The sequence below is a fragment of the Equus asinus genome, chromosome 18 (genome assembly GCF_041296235.1).
Source record: "Equus asinus isolate D_3611 breed Donkey chromosome 18, EquAss-T2T_v2, whole genome shotgun sequence".
In the NCBI taxonomy this organism is placed as follows: Eukaryota; Metazoa; Chordata; class Mammalia; order Perissodactyla; family Equidae; genus Equus; species Equus asinus.
The window spans coordinates 30,735,227-30,753,936 of NC_091807.1; the positions used below are offsets into that span (position 1 = coordinate 30,735,227).

Sequence of the window (18,710 nt, forward strand, 5' to 3'; positions counted from 1 at the left end):
AAATACTTCTTCACTAAATACTATTATTTCTTTACCCAATGCTTTTGATTTCTAAGCACTTTTATTTAGAAAATTTGAATTATATATACACACACACACAAATACCTACAAGAACATTAACTACTACTTTGCTGTGACAGCCGAGCATACTTTACAACTCAACACTATTCTGTACGGAATACAAAATACCCTTAGCTGAATTAACATGCAGTAAAAAAACAATATATTTGAGAATAGAGGAATTGTAAATCAGTAGGAGAACTACTAAGCTGGGAGCATCAACAATCAGCTCAGTAGATATTATCTACATTTGTTTTCTACCTTTATGAAACGAGAACCTGCCAATAATCCTAGGTAAATTGTTTAACTGTGCCCGGATGCCATTAGTCACAATGCCGTGAGATAGTTGATACTAACTTAGCCTCAATTTCCCATTTGCAAGGAAACACATTGTTTTCTACTCAGTTTATAATTAGGTTGTAGGGAGCTAGAATTCTCAATCAAGTTGAGGTGTTTTTAAACGTTTCACTTATTTTCACACCTGAATATAATCAAAATAGTAAAAACAAAATGTTGATTTGAAACCTCAATTGTACTGCTTAGCGCATGTAGTAAAAGTTAAATGTAACAAGATTAATGTTTATAAACATTTGAATGTTTTAAAATTCCTTTCTTTTAACTTCCAAAATGAACTTTAAAGCCAAAGGTATAAGAATCTTGAATTTCCTTGCTAGAAGGCTTTTTTTTCCTCATAGACTCCTTTTAGGCTTACTTTGGTGTTCAGGATCTCCAATTATAAATGTAGTCACTCATTTTCACATGCCGTAAAGATGATTTCCCCAGCACTGGTGTTTGACTAAGTTGGTCCAGAGTCTTAGGGTGCAACCCACAGTTAGCAAGCTCCTCATGAACGGTCTCCTGTGGAAATTTGTATGTGAGTCAGTAAAAAGCCCGTCAGTCTTTGAACACTGAGTTTTTAATAACTACTATGGGAACTTTCACAAATAAATGCTGTATTCATGTTTATAAGGTAGGGGCAAGTCATCATCATCGATAGAAGTTGACCCTAAGAATTTTTGCGTAGTGACAGCATCCAAAAATATTAATTTGGGTTATTTTTCTAAGTCTAGCAAACTGATAAAAGTATGAGAGGCAATTTTAAAGGTCATAATTATAACCTCTAAATAAAAAAATATGTCCAAAATTAAAGGCAAATATGGTTAAGTAAACAACTATACAATAAATGAATTAGACACTTAATTTCTGGTTCTGAGAGGACAATGAAAATAACGCCTTTTTGTTTGGGAAGTTCTTTAGTCAGTGTTGAGTACAATAGCCTGAATTCATAAAATTTACCTTACAAAAACAACATACAGACATATCCCTTCCTCTAGTAATTATAATTGATAAAATTAAGTAGTACCATTTAATAACTTGAAACATGAGTTTGGCTCATCACAAATCACTTATTTTCTCCATCTAGTTTGAGGAAACTAGCTACAAATAATCAATTTATAGCTGTATACTTACCTTATCTTGTACTTCTGTCACTGGTGGGCAGATATTAAATACAGCAGTTGGCTCGTGTGTATACAGTCCTGCAGAAAACGACCCACTCTGTGAAGATTTGAGTAGCATGGTCACAGAATGTAGAGAATGAGGCATGACAGGACCTGTAATCTCCAAACTAAATTGATCTTTGTATCCGGAAAGAGCTTGTGTCTTCACATTTACACTTCGTGCCTTTGAAAAGATTTAAAGAAATTTATGGTCACCATTTCTTGAGCTTTTGTCCCTAACAAAAAATGTGTTCACTAGCTTTTCATTTAGATTTTCCTCCCTTTAATAGTTACGGAACAAAGGTAGTTCATAAGACGTCAAAAGAATGTTATATGAGTAAAAATGTTTAGTAGTCTCCAGCATCCTCTCCTCCAAATTATGAGATTATCAGTTTAAATCTATTATAGTTTTCTCATATGGTATTGGTATCCTTTTATGATTTAGTAATACACTTTCAACGCAGGATACTGGGAAAACAAAATTCTACTGCTATTAACATGCAGTATATATTTTGTATTTACACATAGGATTTTTTCCAACAATATGGATATACAGTTATTTTTTTGACTTATCCATGATCCACTTTTTGAGATCTATAATTTAACAATATTCTTGGCTATGTTCTTTCATTGGTTAAGAAATGAGACAAAATGAGATTAAGCAACTTTTCCTATGGCGAAAAGGGAAATTAACATCAAAATGATTCTGTTGCCAATTTAATAAATTTTTTTCATATAATTCAAACATTTCATATAATTCATATACTGTCATTTAATTCCTTTGATAGAACTTTATATAAGAACTTTTTTACTGGGAGGAAAGCAAAAACAAAATACACTCCATGTAAAAATGCTAGGAGTTATTAAAAACAAATCAGGAATTTACCCTATCCAAAGAGGAAAAGTACTTAAAGCTTGGTTATGAGAAACAGTGTAGAATTTCTTTTTTCTTTTTATTACCTTAAGCATTTGCATTGTGGCACCTCGGAAAGCTATGGGGGATAAGAGGGTCGGTGGAAGTCCTGCCTGTGGACCTGAGGTAGCAATTAAACTCTTACAGTTAATCAGAAAATTTAGCAACGTAAAGGTGTTCATTCCCTTCACCAGCACAACAGACTCAGGTCTGTGGTCCATTTGTACTTCATGTTTTTCTTTACGCCTGAAGATGACAATCAAGGAAACTGCAAAAGCAAATCCCAACCATTGGGAAAAGCAGGTATCTTGATTCTGAATCACATGGGACCATTTTATCCCCATTCCAAACTGGAAATGTTCTTACCACCCCTCTTCACTACAATTATAAGGCATCTGTTTAAATCAAAATGATTTCTCTTTGACCATCTGAATTTGCTGTAAATTGACACCTAAAAAAACTGATTTCTTCTCTAGTCAAAAATATGTTCCGTTCTGCCCATAAACTTAACCAAAATGGAATGACTTCACTTTAAAAAAAACAGTTTAATAATAACTGTTGACAGTTTATTGGCACTTAGGAGTTTGTTATTTAATGTCAAAATGGAGAATTAGTTTTAATATGATCTTAAGATCATTTAAGATTATAGTCAAATAAAATTACCAGACAGTATTACATTGCTCGTTAACTTAATTCAATGAAAATCAATTCTAGTTAATAAGAACTGAAAGGATACAGCCTGATGGAGAGTATATCTGGTTTTTTAATTTTATCTTGCACACCCATCTCTTCCAGCCAAGAGAAACTTTCTTCTTCATCCTCATCACTCATTGCTTGCTCCCTAGGAAATGGCCATAGTTAGAGTCCCCACTTCATAAAGCTGTTTTCTCTACAAAACTGTTTCACTGAGTTAAGTCACAGGATGATGTAAAAGGTTACTTTAATCACATACTCCTCATGTCCCAAGCTTGTTCTGGATGCTTTCTTCTCCTGGCCATTTTCTTTTATTAAAGGCAGAGAAAATTCAATACCTACATGAGGAAAGAAAAAGGTAACTGAGTTTTCTCTAATGTAATGTAAAAGAATTTAAAAGGAGTGCCCAGTGTCAGAGAGTATGAAATTTGAAAATGTGAATTTTCACACTTGATCTATTGAGGCAGTAGTTTTCAAGCTTTCCTGACAGCAGCCCACAATACACACACACGCCCTCCTTGAAACGAAAGTTCAGGAGACAATACATACACTCACTACATGTGGTACTCTTTCATAAAGTATATTCTACTCGATTTCATTTTTTTAAACAGTGCTTACTGAGCCCACTAAATACATTTCATGATCCACTAACGAGTTGACCCAGTTTGAAAATTACTGTTGGGAGGGAGGAGGCCAAAAGGGGTGATTAGGCACATGTGTGTGGTGATGGATTGTAATTAGTCTTTGGGTGGTGAACATGATGTAATCTACACAGAAGTCGAAATATATAATGATGAACACCTGTAATTTATATAATGTTATAAACCAATGTTACCACAATAAAAAAAAAGAAAATTATGTTATTTAAAGGGGATAAGTAATTTGCACTCTCAAGAAATTTCTAGCAGAGTATATTCAGATTTGGACTTTCCAGGCCAACACCTGTTTAGAGATCAGAGAAGGGAACACTATTAACTTAAAGCTATGTATAAGGGGCAGTTTAAATGACTGCTGGAAAAAATCAGAAGTGAAGAAATAAACATTTCTTAAAATAATATAGGTAAAACTCGTAGAAGACAACTCAACTGTTTAAAGAATTCAAATTTTAGCTTTTAAGTAAAGTGTCTATTATCTAGTGTGGTATTCTCATTTTTAACCTAAGGTTTACCTCCTTCTTTTTGTGTGTGTGTGTGTGTGTGTGTGTGTAAGATTGGCTCTGAGCTAACATCTATGCCCATCTTCTTCTATTTTTTGTATATGGGTCACCACCAGAGCACGGCTTGATGAGTGATAGGTCTGTGCCGGGATCTGAACCTGCCAGCCCGGGCTGCCCAAGTGGAGCGCCACAAACTTAACCACTACGCTACCAGGCTGGCCCCTTACCTTCATTTTTCATAGCTTCTCTTAAACCTCTAGTTGTAGGAGATATGAGAGCTGTGATTACATCATTTCCTGCTAATCCTGCTGCACGGAACAGGATAGTAAACTGATAGGTACAAACATAAAAATAGGGGCAAAGTTTTGTCTTCAGCAGATTATATAGAGAAGTGAAGCTCACAGACCTAGGAAGCAAAAAAAGTTTATTTTATTTAGGTATTATTAAACATTTAATTCAAAATCTAAAATTTAATTTTGTATAATTCAGTTTGATACTCGCCTGATTTAAAACACAACACAAACACTAGAGATAATGGTTTGAATTTTTGCCGTTTCATACAGCTTGGCTTTAAAGGCTAAAATTGGTCATGGGACTTGATGACTTCTAAATACTTTAACAAGTAGTGTTTACCACTTAAACACTAACCATTTTTTCTTTAAACAAAATTTAATTGATAATTGGTTGCTTTCTCTGGGCAGCTTCTGCTGATGAGACAGGAAGCAGCCATTGACAAGGAGTAACATTAAAGAATTCTGTCTATATATACTTATCAAATGCTTAAACACATTCCACGACCGCATGAAGAGCGAACAACAGCTTAAAAAGTAAACAATTTAAATGCTACTTATTAAGAGTTTAGGTAAAATAATTCAGAAGGACAGAGAAATCCTTCTCTCGCTATACATTTCCACATCTTATAAATAACAAAAAAAGAGAATACTGCTAAAATGAAAATTCACTCGATTGCACAGATTTTTACCAATCTTACCAGTCACTCATTAAAATGTCTTGCAGGGCTTCATCAGCTGACCAAGGGCTTGCCTTTCCAGCCATTTTTCTGTCTGCTCCGATACGAGGGAAGAGCGGCAGCCACGGAAAGGCAGGGTGGAGCCAATAGACAAGGCTCTGCTGGAAGGCACAGCGGAGCTCAGTGCAGAGTTTGGGATCCTAAAAGCCAGAGATGATAGTGGACAGTTTCTGCCCCATTAGAAGTACAAAATTTCATTAAAAAGACACTGAATATACCAAACTTATTCTCACAATCTTCACTGCTTCCTACAGGAAAGTGTTAACTGTTAAGATGGGCTAAAATGGGTTTTTTGTTTGAAAAAACCTTTCTTGTCAGCAATGGCAGTCTGTTAAACCAAACATCAGAATACACACTTAAACACAGATGGGAACATTATCCTGTCTCTACCATCCTGAAGAACAATGACCATATTTTTCTGGGGGGTGTGTGTGTAGGTAACGCTATGTTCAACTCCGCTCCCCTGACGACACTGTTTCAAAAGTAGCCAGTAAAAATTGATAATGTGGATCACAAATCATCCTGATCTACTGAAGAAAGAGATGTGCTACGGCCTCTACGTAATTCCTTTTAGCCTAGTTTGAGCTGATGGGCTAAACCTGAAAGTAACGCAATTACACTTCTCTAAAACCATTCTAGAACTCATTAACTTTACTAAATTTACAACTAACCATCACCTAGGTAGCAAGAATTAGTGCATTTAAAAAAGTAGAGTATAGGCCCTGCGGCTGGCACACCCCGGTCGACCTGCGGAGACCTTCCGGAAAGCGGTTCGGTGCAGGCCTAGTGTAGTCTTCTGTCTGCACAGGGTGAAAGAGAACAATGCAGAAGGACTCCAGCCCGCTAGTGCCTTTACACTGGATCGGCTTTGGCTATGCAGCACTGGTTGCTTCTGGTGGGATCACTGGCTATGCAAAAGCAGGTAGTGTCCCATCCCTGGCCGCTGGGCTCCTCTTCGGTGGGTTAGCAGGCCTGGGTGCTTATCAGCTGTCTCAGGATCAGAGGAACATCTGGGGTTTCCTAGCTACATCTGGAACCTTGGCTGGCATTATGGGAATGAGAATCGCGGGTGCCAGTTTGCTGATGGCTGTCAAACTTGGAATTAGTGTGTTCAGTAGACCCCATCAATCATACTCATGTCCCAGCTTGGACTCAAAGAATTTTAAAACGTCCACTATTCCTAGTGTATTAAGAGAAGTAAGTGCAGGATTTTCATGTATTATCATGTCTTACTTAAAAAAAAGAAGGCACTGAACTTAGCAGGGAAAAAAAATCATTATCATTACAATCCTAAAGAGGTGTGTAATGTATAACACAAGAGCTTATTATTCTAATACCCTCACACAGTTTGATTCTTGTTGGTTGATGTTATCTCTTCTTTCTGTGTCTGTAGGTAAAGTCACAAGGGGTAAAAGGTTAGGTATCAATGTTGGGGGTCCTGAAAATCCATACCCTACTCAAAGGGACAGTGTGAAAAAAATCTGATGAGATTTAGCATATCTGTTCTTTTGCTCATCTTAGAGCACAGCCCTACTCTGAAATAATGTTAAATGAAATATCAATGAAAATAAAGTTTACTATACAAAAAAGTGGAATATAATTAAAAAAAAATTAAAAATAGAAATACCCTATGACCCAGCCATCCCACTACTGTGTCTTTACCCAAAGAACTTGAAATCAACAATTCAAAGAGACTCATACACCCCTATGTTCATGGCAGCATTATTCACAATAGCCAAGACGTAGAAGCAACCCAAGTGCCCATTGACTGATGAGTGGATAAAGATGTGGTGCAAACATACTACTCAGCCATTAAAAAAAGATGAAATCGTCCCATTCACAACTACCTGGATGGGCCTTGAGGGCATCGTGTTAAGCGAAATAAGCCAGACAGAGAAAGACACACATCATATGATTTCATCATCTGTGGAGCATAAACAAACTAGGACAAAGAGAACAAATTAGTGGTTCCCGGGGGGAAGAGGGGTGGCGGGTGGGCACAAGGGGTGAAGGGGCACATTTACATGGTATTTGACAAATAATAATGTACAACCGAAATTTCACTACGGTACAAGCTATTACGACCACAATTAAAAAAAAAAGGTAGAGTATACATTAAATGTGAGAAAATCAGTAAAATAACCAATCTGCCTTTGCAATCCTACTCGATTGCTTTTCATTTCTTTTCCTTGTATTATCTTTTTCAAAAGGCCTTAGAAAAGAATGGTTTAGTTGAACAATTAGTGAAAGGAAATATCTCTGATACTTCGCAGAGCAGTACATTTTACACTTAGTTTGTTACTTTAAGACGTAGCTATTTTCCTTCAGAATTACCTGTATACTTGGAGGCAAAGTAACTTCTGTCGCTCTGCAATGCTGGACGACACCCTGAGCCTCTTCCTGGGCCTTCAAGTGGTCCGCCCAGGTAAAGGGCTGAGAAGAGGTGAAAAGGAGGCGAGTTTTAATGCTCCAGTCCACAGGTAACTCAGTACTTCCTGAGGACAGGATATCAGACTCGGAGGATGATACGTGTGGAGTCTTTTAGAAAACAAAGGACACAAAAATTAGTAGAGTAACAAGGAAAAAAGACTTTCAAATCTAAGTAACATTACCCATAACTAAAAGGTCAAAATTTTATGAACTAATAAACAACATTGAAAATAAACTACACAGTGTGCAAAAGGCTGGAAGGGGCTGTGCTGAAGCGTCAACAGCGGTTGTGTCTCTGGGGAGGGGGAAGTACTTTCCACAGCCCCCGGGAAGGGCACTTCTGGAAGGCCGGGGGTCTGCGGGCGCTTCCCGCCTGCTCCCTTAGGACACTGCGGCCCTCCTTCACCCAGCAGACACGAGTCCCCGGGGCGCGGAACGGAGCGGGCGGCACCGGGGGGCTCGGCGGGCAGCGGCGCCGGGAAGGGGGTGCGAGGACCCGGTGGAAGACTGGGCGAGGAGCTCGGCCGAGCCTGCGGGGCTGGCGCCGCACGCAGAGCTGGGGTCGCACTCCCCGCAGGGGCAGCATCGCCCGCCGGAGGCCGAGGGGGCCCAGCACGCTCGCTCACGCTGGCGTTGGCGCCGTTGTGAGCATCCCTGCGCCGTCCGAGGCCCGGGGCTCTCTGCGAAACCCCTTTCCGAGCAACCCGCTTCGGGGAAGCGCGCACTCCCGCCGCAGGGCGCGCGCGCTCAGGACACTCGCCAGTACTACCTGCAGCGATTCAGGAGCGGCTGTTCCTTCAGGAAACTTCTCTTCCCTCGGCAAGTCATTCTCTTGATTAGCACCTAAAAGCTGGGGTTAAAAGCACGGTCCTTTGTCACCGGCGCGCCCTGGCGTGTGCACACGCTTGCACCCCGCGCGGGCCGTCGGAGCTGCCGCCGCAGCCGCGGGGAGGCCAGGGGCTGCGCGTCTAGCGACTGACGTGTGGGTCCCCCATCGGAGGATCGAGGGGCCCTGGGTGAGACACGCTGGCAGACCCCGACCCCGGAGTGCTCCCCGCTCCTCGCTCCCAGTGATTCTGCGCGCGGGAGCGGGGGCCCTGAACGCCACGGAAAGGGGCTCCTGCTTCCGCCGGCAGCCGCCCTCCAGGAGGGGTGCCAGGGTGTCCGGCGGTCTTGGCCGGCCTCTCCCCAAGAGGGCCGCGCCCAGCACCAGCCCTCTCCGCGGCCGGAGCCCCGAGCCCGCGGCTGCCGAGCGCCGAGACACTCACCGGGCCCGGCGCCTCCTGCTGGCCGCGGGCCGGTTCCTCGGGGGGCTCGGCGGCGGCCCGCGGCCGGTTGTCCAGGCGGGCGAAGGGGTTCCTGGGGGCCGCGGCCGGGCCGCCGCCTCTGCCCGCCGCCGCCGCCGGGAAGGGGCGGAGGGGCAACCCGGCCTCCAGGGCGGCGCGGCGGGGCGCCGGCTCGGGCCGCGAAGGGGCTCCACGGCTCCGGGCCCTTTTCCGCCGGAGCCGCAACGTCTCGGGCGGCCTTTTGAAACTGGGCGAGTAGCCGGGCACCGAGAGGGCCATGACGCGCGGCGCGGGCTCACGGGCCGAGCGGCCGCCCGCAAGCGCTTCCCGCGCGCGCCGGCCCCGCCCCCGGCGCCCCGCCCCCAGGCGCGGGGCGCGTGCGCCGCAGGCCGCTCTCGAGGCCCCGCCCCGGCTGTGCTCCTCCAGGGCGGCCGCCGCCGCCGCCAGCCGGCCCGAGTGCGGGAGGCGCCGCCCTGGCTCTCCGGCCGGGTCCTTGGCCGTGGTCAGGTCGCCGGGTGCTAAGTGGCTGGGAAGCACGCGGTCAAGGGCACCGGTGTGCAGTCCCCTCTTGAGTACGGAAATAGCTGACCGGTATTTAAATCCGCATCAGGGGTGCGATGAGCGCGGGCGTGCGGCCTAGATGGAAAAGAAATGTCACAGGCGAGCTGCTGCTTCCATCAGTGGCCAGACGGCAGTGGCGATGTCCACAGGGGAGGAGAGGGGCCTGGGCCTCCTCCCCCTTCCCCCAATAGAGAACCCTGGCAGGGATTCAGCACGCGGTTATGCAAGCGCAGCCCCCGCCCCCCTGCCGGGCTTCGCCATTGCAGCCCTCCGTGCAAGCAGCGCGGCCCAAAGGGCGTTACTGGGATGCTCCTGGTTGATCCGCGGGAAACCCTGGAGTGAATGAATACTTGAAAACGCTGTGTGTCTATGGGCTAGATCCATAGAGAATTGAAAATATACTCAAATGATTAAATTACGACAGCAAAGACTTGTTAAGGGGTGTTGAGAATGGAGTTGATACAAAAGTAATAACGTTATTTTCAGATAGCAAAAGACAGCTTTATCAAGAGTAGCGTGGCTTTTGCTGAAAGCAGTTTCTTCATGGAAACAATGTTGTAACAGAGCCAAATGTATAGAAACAATAACTAAAAAGGCGCTCAGAACATTCCCTTTAGCTGTTAATTACAGAATTGTCTTGACCCGTTCGTACAACAATTTTTCAAATACTTCAAATAACTCTGAGCATCTTGTTTCAGCAGGAAAACATGTTTAAAAATGGAACTTGCTTTTATCTTCCTTGACTTTTCTGTACAATTTCCGAGGAAACTCAAGCTTCAAATACTGGAATGGGTTCATCCAACTGAGGTCAGAGAAATAAAATTAAAATTGAACAACTTGCTTTTTTCTTCCTTGGTTTTTCTGAACAACTTCCATGGAAACTTTTGCCTCATATAGTGGAATGGGTTCATCCAACTGAGGCCTGAGGAAGAATAAATTATTAGAAATGTCAGGTCAATATAAAGATGAGTAGAACATATAGGACAGTAGCTGACAATTGCTAGAGCTCAATTCTACTACTTTAAATAATTTAAACAAACTTGTCCATTAATATTTCCACTGTTAGAAGTGGTTAAATTTTGAAGGGGAAAAAATGCCTACTCCCCCCCCCCCCCCGCCTTTTGATAAAAAGATCCCACTTAAAAAAAGTTATACTTTTCCCTCTTCTCAAGCTACAGGTTATTTCGAGTTGCTTTAGGAGGCGTGAGGTACAGTAAGGGGTGGAGTAAGGCAACCTCACAAGCCACTTGTACCTTTGGGTGTACTTACTGGTGCACCACAAAAATATAATTTGAGAAACATTAAAGAGCAGCTATTTATCTAAACAAAAGAATAAAATATGGAGGCAACAGGTGTACTGTGAAAGCTGAAATAAACATGGAAATGCCTGCCTTATTGCTTTGAGAACAGAAATACCAACAAGAACAATGATTTACTTAGCATACCTAAAAACACCAGCTGATAACTTCTCCATCACATCTTTTAAGATACGTAGCTGGAAAGATGGTTAAGGTGGGAACGTCAAGGAGAGAGGATGAAATAAAACCATTCAATAAGCAGAAGATGCTAGGCAGGTCACTTTTTTTTTTTTAAGTTTAGCACTCTCAGAAATTCAAAATTTAAGTTACAAAACCTCTGTAAGCTCTCAAGTTTACCTCTAAAACGGGGAAATGGGGATCTGATTTCAGAGGTGGTGACATATAGAGCCTACACTTCTAAGGACAAGTGATGAAGGAAACAAGCCTGATGCCTGTCTACCTAATGACCAGTGTCATCCCAAATGGATGGTAACGCAATGGTGTCAGGTTTCCACGTCAGCACTATGTTATTACTATGTTAGTTATAAACAATTTTAGCATTACTTTAGGGGCACATTTATTTACGAACCTGGCTCAGGATAGGCTCAAATTTGTGTGCAGGGGAGTTAATAAACTGTGTGTGTGACATATGTCACTAAGAGAACCAAAAGACAGTGTGAAATTAGGAAAAAATCTAGTCATTTAACTGAAATTATAACGTTAGGATGGAGAGTCTATGTAACTGCAAGCAGCGGAGAATGATTTATGGCATATAATCACACCATCGGAAGGAGATCTCCATGTGAAATCACACGCAGCAACCGGCACAAGTGTGAACCGCCTGAGGGGGGTCTGCATAAGTGAGGACTAAAGTTTGATTCAGGACTTTAGAAACTGTAAGTTAGAAAAGATGACCATAAGCCATTTTAAGGACTTTTAAAAAAGAACTTAAGGAATACTGATTCACTCCAACTATGCAAATTCTCTACTTTTTTTTTTTAAAGATTTTATTTTTCCTTTTTCTCCCCAAAGCCCTCTGGTACATAGTCGCATATTGTTAGTTGTAGGTCCTTCTAGTTGTGGCATGTGGGACGCCGCCCCAGCATGGCTTGATGAGTGGCGCTACGTCCTTGCCCAGGATCCAAACTGGGAAAACCCTGAGCCGCCGAAGCACAGCGCGTGAGCTTAACCACTTGGCCACGGGGCCGGCCTCTCTCCTTGTAATTAAATTGCCAAGAGTATATCTAAGTGTATACATAAAAAACATGTATTTCTGATTTTTGAAAATTTAACATCATTTCATATAAATGTGTCATGTTTCAATGTGGTCTATGGATTTGTCAAATAGGTTAAAATCACGTACTCATGGGACAAGGGTGGGGGGCTGGTTGAGAAAATTAAGGTAAGTAACATAGGCAAAGCAGCCAGCCTAGCTTCTGACATGTAAGATTCAAAACATGCTAACTAATGTTACTTGTAATATATGGTGTTCTCTATTACTAACACTCCTTGGTCTTCTTGAAAATTACAGTGTTACTGGACATTGTAAGTTGCCTAAAATTGAAATTGAAAGAATTCTTTCAGAAAGTTAAAAACTAAGGCTATTTTCTAAATTTAATAAGAAAATATTTAATCAAATACTTTAAACTCATACATTCACTACATTAAGGGGATGTTCTGGTTTTGAAATGTACTCTTTAAAACTGAACATATGCAGTATACTAATTAAATACTACTATTTGAAAGCTCCAACTTAAGTCTGTCCTTGTTCCTAGAGGAGGCTGGCCTTTACACATATCACACATAGATAACTACACACATTTAACAAGCTTAAAGTATGCTATTCACTGGAGACAAATGTGAGGCTATGACAGTCTCTTTCTTCATGCATAAGTATACTCTATTAAGCAACGAGAACTTACTTTTTATCCAATATATTAACAATTTTACCAAGTGCTGCTGCCTTTAAAACAATCATCCTAGAAATAAAAGGTTTATTCTTCAGTTGACCCTGCTCTAAACAGGTTTGGGACCTTTCTTTTACAACTGCTTTTATATTCTCAAGAAAACTTTTCATTCTTTTTACCAAAACTGGAATGATTCTGCTTCAGTCACCAGATTCGTCTCCTAATGACTTCCATTTTAAAAAATCAAACCCATCTTCGTTTGATAAAGCTTTCTTAGCATTGATATCCTTAAATACACCCCACAAACTCTTTAATTTAGATAAGCATTCTGAAATGTGTGGCACAATGGCACCATCATAGGAGTAAGGATGCACCCTCTTAAGGTGACATATAATTTCCATAAGGGCAGGTTAAAAATGAAACAAAATCTTCCATCTTATGATTTACTTCCCATTAAGAAATGAGTGCGACTACTTAGGTAGGATTCCTGTCCTGCCACTTGCCAGCTGTGTCCCTGGGCATGTACTAACCCTTCTGTGCCTCAGTTTCTTCACCTGCGAAATAGGGATGATATCAGTACTCACACCTCACAGGGCTGCTTTAATGTTTAAATAAATTAATACCTACAAAGCACCTGGAACATTGTTTGGCATGCTCAAGGAAAGTTAGCTATTATTATTACTTATCATCATCATGATTAAAGAACTTAATGATGACAAGGTAAATTTCAAGCAAGAAACTCAAGTCAGCAGAAAAAAAGGATATAAAGATATTTTCCCTGTTGTACGTTTGACAAATTCCAAACTTCATCGTTAAGGAAAGCCACCGTTGCTCCCTTGAGGAAAAGGCAATGGCTATCTGGAGGATCCAACTTGGATAGAATGCACAAAGACTGATCAGTTACTGTGAGGTTAACAGCAGAAAGATGATTGGGATCTTGAGCCAGAAAAACTTTTACACAAACTATATAATACCCAAATCGCAAATAATCGCCAAACTTTAATAACAATATGTAAACTATAACGTTTTCTTTTCTAAGTCATTATCCAAAACGAAACAGTAAGGTCAGATGCAAGGCCAACCTAGATGTGATGTAGTGTGTGTGTGTGTGTGTGTGTTTGGGTGGGGGGGGGCGGCGGGATTTCTGGCTGCTACTTACCGGTCCCCTTCATGAGGATGTCGGAAAATCAATGAAGATTGGTATATGAGAATTATGGTATTTGCATAACAACCATGACAGAAATATTTAATTTCAATTCTGTTGGGAAATGTAACTTGGGAGACAATCTATATATGCACATATACAGTAAATTCCAATTTGAATAACTGGGAAATTGTCATAACTTTATACAGAAATATTTTGCTAAGTATATGTCAACAGTAATGTTTGTTCCTAAGAAAAAAATCTTATTTGAAATACTATTAAAATATTGAGAAGTCACTACTTTCAAACCACTAAAGAAAAGTTGAATGAACTCTTCTACTAGGTACTATTTCCACATTTTAGCCAACATGTAGCTGAAGTAAAAAAAAAAAAGAAAAAAAGCTACATTTATTTAAAGGTAGGGTATAATTTAGTACTTATACTAATTTAGCCACATCTTGCCTCAAAAGACAGGCATTCTTCTTTGTTACTGACATCCTTTTGGTGCAGAAGTGATGCTGTACCTGCAGGTTTTCTTCTGTTGTTACCCAATGGCCTCCAACACCAAGGAGTGTGATGATATCATGTTTATGTGGCAGTGGCTGTAATTTTACAGCTGGTTCATCATCTTTGCTGTATAATCTCACTTACAAGGGAATAGTTTAAAAAGAGAGAGAGAGAAGAAATATATTTTATAATAATCTGACAAAAATTTTATTTATTCTCTTTACTTTTTAATGTAGAAATGAGGAAGCATTTTTCTTAGTAAAAGGTAATGCACAATTTAATCAGATACTTTAAAATGTACTTTTTGCATTAAAACTGTTCATAAAATTTACTTTAGATTTAATTATACATCAAATAACTAAAGATAAAAAGTGTATTTTCGTTTGAAAACCAGGCAAGGTAACATAACACATAACTAAGTCTGATAGTTTTAATCCTAACATTGATAGCTTAGTATTTGGGGAAAAGTTGACTTCTGATTAAGGAATTCTGACTCAAGACAGTGATATTTTGATGTAATTGTTGAAACATCCGTTTTAAAAACTAAGGACGTATACATTCATTCCACTGAAAGCTTTTGCTTTTTGCTCAAGGAAGATTGTTGCTGAGCTAACATCTGTGCCAATCTTCCTCTATTTTTGTGTGTGGGATGCTGCCACAGCATGGCTTGATGAGTGGTGTGCAGGTCCATGCCCAGGATCTGAACCCGAGAACCCCAGGCCACTCATGTGAAGTGCACAAACTTAACCCCTATGCCACTGGGCCAACTCCCAACACTTATACTTTAAAAGATAAGCATGTGCTCTCTTCCAGACAGTGTTTATAGTGGGAATAAAATGAAGCTCCAATTTAAATAAAAAAGTTAAAAAACAAAAACAAACATAAACATCAATAAATATGTTAATAATTATTCCCTGGCTATTTTTTTCCTGAAATTCACTCATCACTGAAATGACAGAGACTACTGATTTAGTAAAGTGCCCACCTCCAGCATCTAGGACAATATCTACTCCCAGGCCACCTGTTTCTTCTAAGCAGCTTTCAGCAACATGGGCTTTCCCATTAGAGAGATCGATCACTCGGGCTGTAAAGGACAGGAAGTCAGGCAACTGTACTGTTCTCTATGTGATCAACACAAATTAGAGAAAAAGAAAAAGCAAAGCAAATAAATATCTGTTCTCTGAAATAACTTAAGTGGTTCAAACAATTACTGAATCCAAGTTATACTGTTTCTCATCTAACCCAATATTGGTAAGGATCAATTTAAATGAAGAGACTGCTATATTCAATAAAATAAAAATATGAGGATTTTGTGGTTAATGTGTTCCAAAGCTGGTCTGTTGACAGGACTGTTCTCCATAGCTAAAGGATATATCGCCAGAACTGAGAATGTACAAGCCTCAGAGGTACACTCATATTGAGACAGGGACTGAAAGATTAAGCAACTTCTTAAGTATTTTCAGACTTAATAGAATTCAGAGCTAAAAAGTACAAAAATCTATTTGTATGATATGGTACTTCTCTATTAGAGGCTGTTTTATCCTTTCTCAGTCACAGAAATCCCCTCTACCCCCCCCCCCCCGCCACTTACTCCCCCAAATGAAGAAAAATCCCGAAGGAAAAAAAAAATGTTTTCAGCAGAGTTAGTAAGAAGTAAACCAATTTTAACTGGCTGCTATAAAGTATTATATTGATAGAACAAACCACAGAGAGAATAAAAAAAATTTCAGAATTTGAGCTGCAAATAAAGACATGTTTAAATTTTATTTTTCTATCTTTTAGCACCTTCTTGTTAAAGAGGATTCCTCCCAGAGCTGCTGAAGATTCAAGGTGTAGTCCAGTATGACCCCCAAGACTCGGAGGACGGAGGTGGGGGCGGGGAGGACACAAGGGAAAGGGCACTGAGGCACTAGGAAGGGCAGGCTAATGTCTCTATTCCATCTTCAATCTCTCCTTTCTCCTTTTCTCCCCTATTTTCCTCCCTTCTCCAGCTCCTGCCTTAACCTTCCTTCCATTTCTTGGTTATCTCTGCCAGAACCATAAGGTAACAATGGAAATAACACGGCTTTAACGATAGACAGGCCTGGGTTCAAAGCCCAATCCAGTCCTTCTTCTAGTTGTGTATGCTCGGACAAGCTAGTTAAATTCTCTAGATGCTGCTTCCTGCTTGGCCAACACAGGCTTGCGGAGGACTCAAGGAGACGTCATTCCTACTGACACTCAGTGAGCCTGCCTTCCCTTCCTACCTGCCCTTTACTTATACTCCGCTCAGCCTCTTTTCTCTCTATCTGTTAGTTTTTCCATTCCTGTCTTTCTCCTCTCCTTTTTTCTTTTTGGCAGCCTCTACTTTCTTCCTCCTTTCATTATTTACTGTCATTCAGATAGGTTCAATTCGTTCAAGAGCTCCCCAGTCGCGCCATGTCCTGTTCACTATAAACCGTGTCTGACCTGTGTTTCTGTGTAAGTGGATCATCTCCCTTCCTGGTGTATCACAGAAAGCGACAACTTTAGAGGTGTACCACTGGGCAAAAGACGTCGAGAAACATAGAAGTGAGGCAAAATATATGGATTTATTGAGGAAAACCAAAGCGCTGTCAGGTATTTTTAAACTGTGTCAAAGTTCACCTAATGCAAACAGGTACGTTGATAACAATGGGGCAAAGAAGAAAAAACACTGAAAAACGTAGGTTTAAACAACGATTAAAAAATTAAAACTATCACAAACTTGGACTTAGCACAAATACTAAGTACATTTTAAAAGTGACTTTCATTTGGGACTTTGCACTTTGTTTTACAAGTGCAGTTTTTAAGGCGCTACCCCTTCAAAATTTTCTGTTACAGCCTGTGTTGAGGAGTAGTACCCACCTAGAGAAGGCCGAAGTCTTTCAAGGTACTGCTTGTCTTCGAGGCTGCATGCTGTTGAAATCACTCTGGCTCCTCTGTGGTGTGCTAACTGAATAGCTATTGTACCAAGTGCCTGTGTGGAAAAAACAGACAACGGGTTTACAGATACAGGGCAGAGGCCATATCTAATTTATAAGCTGTTTAATAAAGTCTAATTACTTTTGTGCCACTTTAGTATATTTTTAAAAGTTATCTGATAGAAAAAAGAAAAAGATATGGACCAGTTTAGTAGGTTCAAACATTTGATTGACCTTCTGCTTCACAAGGGGTGGTGGAAAAGGTGCGCGTGCCACCTGCTCTCACCCAGGCTGGCCACAGCACAGTCTCAAGATGGAGGGCCGCATTCGGAAACATGGCCTTGGAAAGAGAAAAACGAGCCTTTCAGGGCCTTGTCAGCATCATGATCTAAACTAATTACATAATATATGGGCCAGTCCAGCCACCTCTCCTTGAAGATCAAAGCACTTCAAAAGCTCCATCCTCTTGCTGCGTTTCAGGGAAACACTGCTATCCTGATGTTAGACATCAGGCTGAAGCCACCACGGAAGACAGTTCTGCTTCTTTCCAAAGAAAAGCAGGGGAAAAAGCATGTTCAACAGCCAGAAAGAAAACTATAACCTCACCCCAAGTTGTATAACATTTTTAGATTGTAATATTTTATTTTTATGTATTCTTTTAGTGTCTGGAACTGCTGTGTGTGTGTGTGTGTGTGTGTGTGAGGAAGACTGTCCCTGAGCTAACACCTGTGCCAATCTTCCTCTATTTTATGTGCGACGCTGCCACAGTGTGACTTGACCAGCGGTGCTAGGTCTGCATCCGGAATCCGAACGTGTGAACCCCAGGCTGCCGAGGCTGAACGTGGGAACTTAACTGCTACACCACGGGGCTGGCCCATTTGAACTGTTTTTTTGAGGATACATGTAATATGTTTAAATTAGCACACTTTTTATCTTGTGTGATCCATCTACAAAGGTAATACTTATTAACGTGAGTGTAAGTGTGAGGGTTATGACACAAAATTGCTAGGGAGTTCTGGGGTATGGCTGCAAACATGTCATGAGCTATTTTACGCTTTGTGTAACAGGCATGAAAAAAATGGCTTGTTTGCTTTTTAATGCACTACCAGATTCAAAGCAATAAGAAATGAAACACACTAAGTCACTTTTATCTCCTATTGATAAAAGCTGCTTATTTTAACAAAATGGGAGTTTGGTAAAGAAATCAGTGAATAAGCTATTGGCAAAGAATTATATTAGCAAATGGATGTCCCACTCCCCAAGTTTACTGTATTTTGGTCTGTTTCTTAACAAAACGATTAGCAC

At 40.9% G+C, this 18,710-nt stretch overlaps 2 protein-coding genes and 1 pseudogene across 10 annotated transcripts in view; 1 reads left to right on the forward strand and 2 right to left on the reverse strand.

Moving 5' to 3' along the window:
• Positions 1–21: 21 nt before the first annotated feature.
• Positions 22–9,651, reverse strand: DONSON (DNA replication fork stabilization factor DONSON). Its single transcript, XM_044750948.2, has 10 exons — positions 9,050–9,651; positions 8,551–8,631; positions 7,686–7,889; positions 5,313–5,491; positions 4,549–4,727; positions 3,425–3,503; positions 3,209–3,313; positions 2,520–2,718; positions 1,531–1,743; positions 22–918 (listed from the first exon to the last, which is right to left on the reverse strand). The coding sequence occupies exons 1-10, from the start codon at positions 9,344–9,346 to the stop codon at positions 781–783; spliced, it is 1,674 nt and encodes a 557-aa protein (XP_044606883.2). The 5' UTR covers positions 9,347–9,651; the 3' UTR covers positions 22–780.
• On the forward strand, positions 6,026–6,737 carry LOC106832834 (transmembrane protein 14C pseudogene; annotated as a pseudogene).
• A 392-nt stretch (positions 9,652–10,043) lies between the features above and the next one.
• CRYZL1 (crystallin zeta like 1) overlaps positions 10,044–18,710 on the reverse strand; it is a 31,741-nt gene continuing 23,074 nt past the window's right edge. For 2 of the 9 annotated variants that reach the window (XM_014843731.3, XM_070488806.1), the window contains 6 exons: positions 17,350–17,461; positions 15,470–15,568; positions 14,502–14,623; positions 13,599–13,704; positions 11,074–11,119; positions 10,044–10,550 (listed from right to left, as the gene is read on the reverse strand). In XM_014843731.3, the coding sequence (XP_014699217.1) occupies positions 10,451–10,550; positions 11,074–11,119; positions 13,599–13,704; positions 14,502–14,623; positions 15,470–15,568; positions 17,350–17,461 (585 nt within the window). In that variant the 3' untranslated portion in view covers positions 10,044–10,450. Of the gene's footprint in view, positions 10,551–11,073; positions 11,141–13,598; positions 13,705–14,439; positions 14,624–15,469; positions 15,569–17,349; positions 17,462–18,710 lie in introns of all 9 variants that reach the window. The other 7 variants (XM_044750954.2, XM_070488807.1, XM_044750950.2 and 4 more) reach the window with 5 other exon arrangements.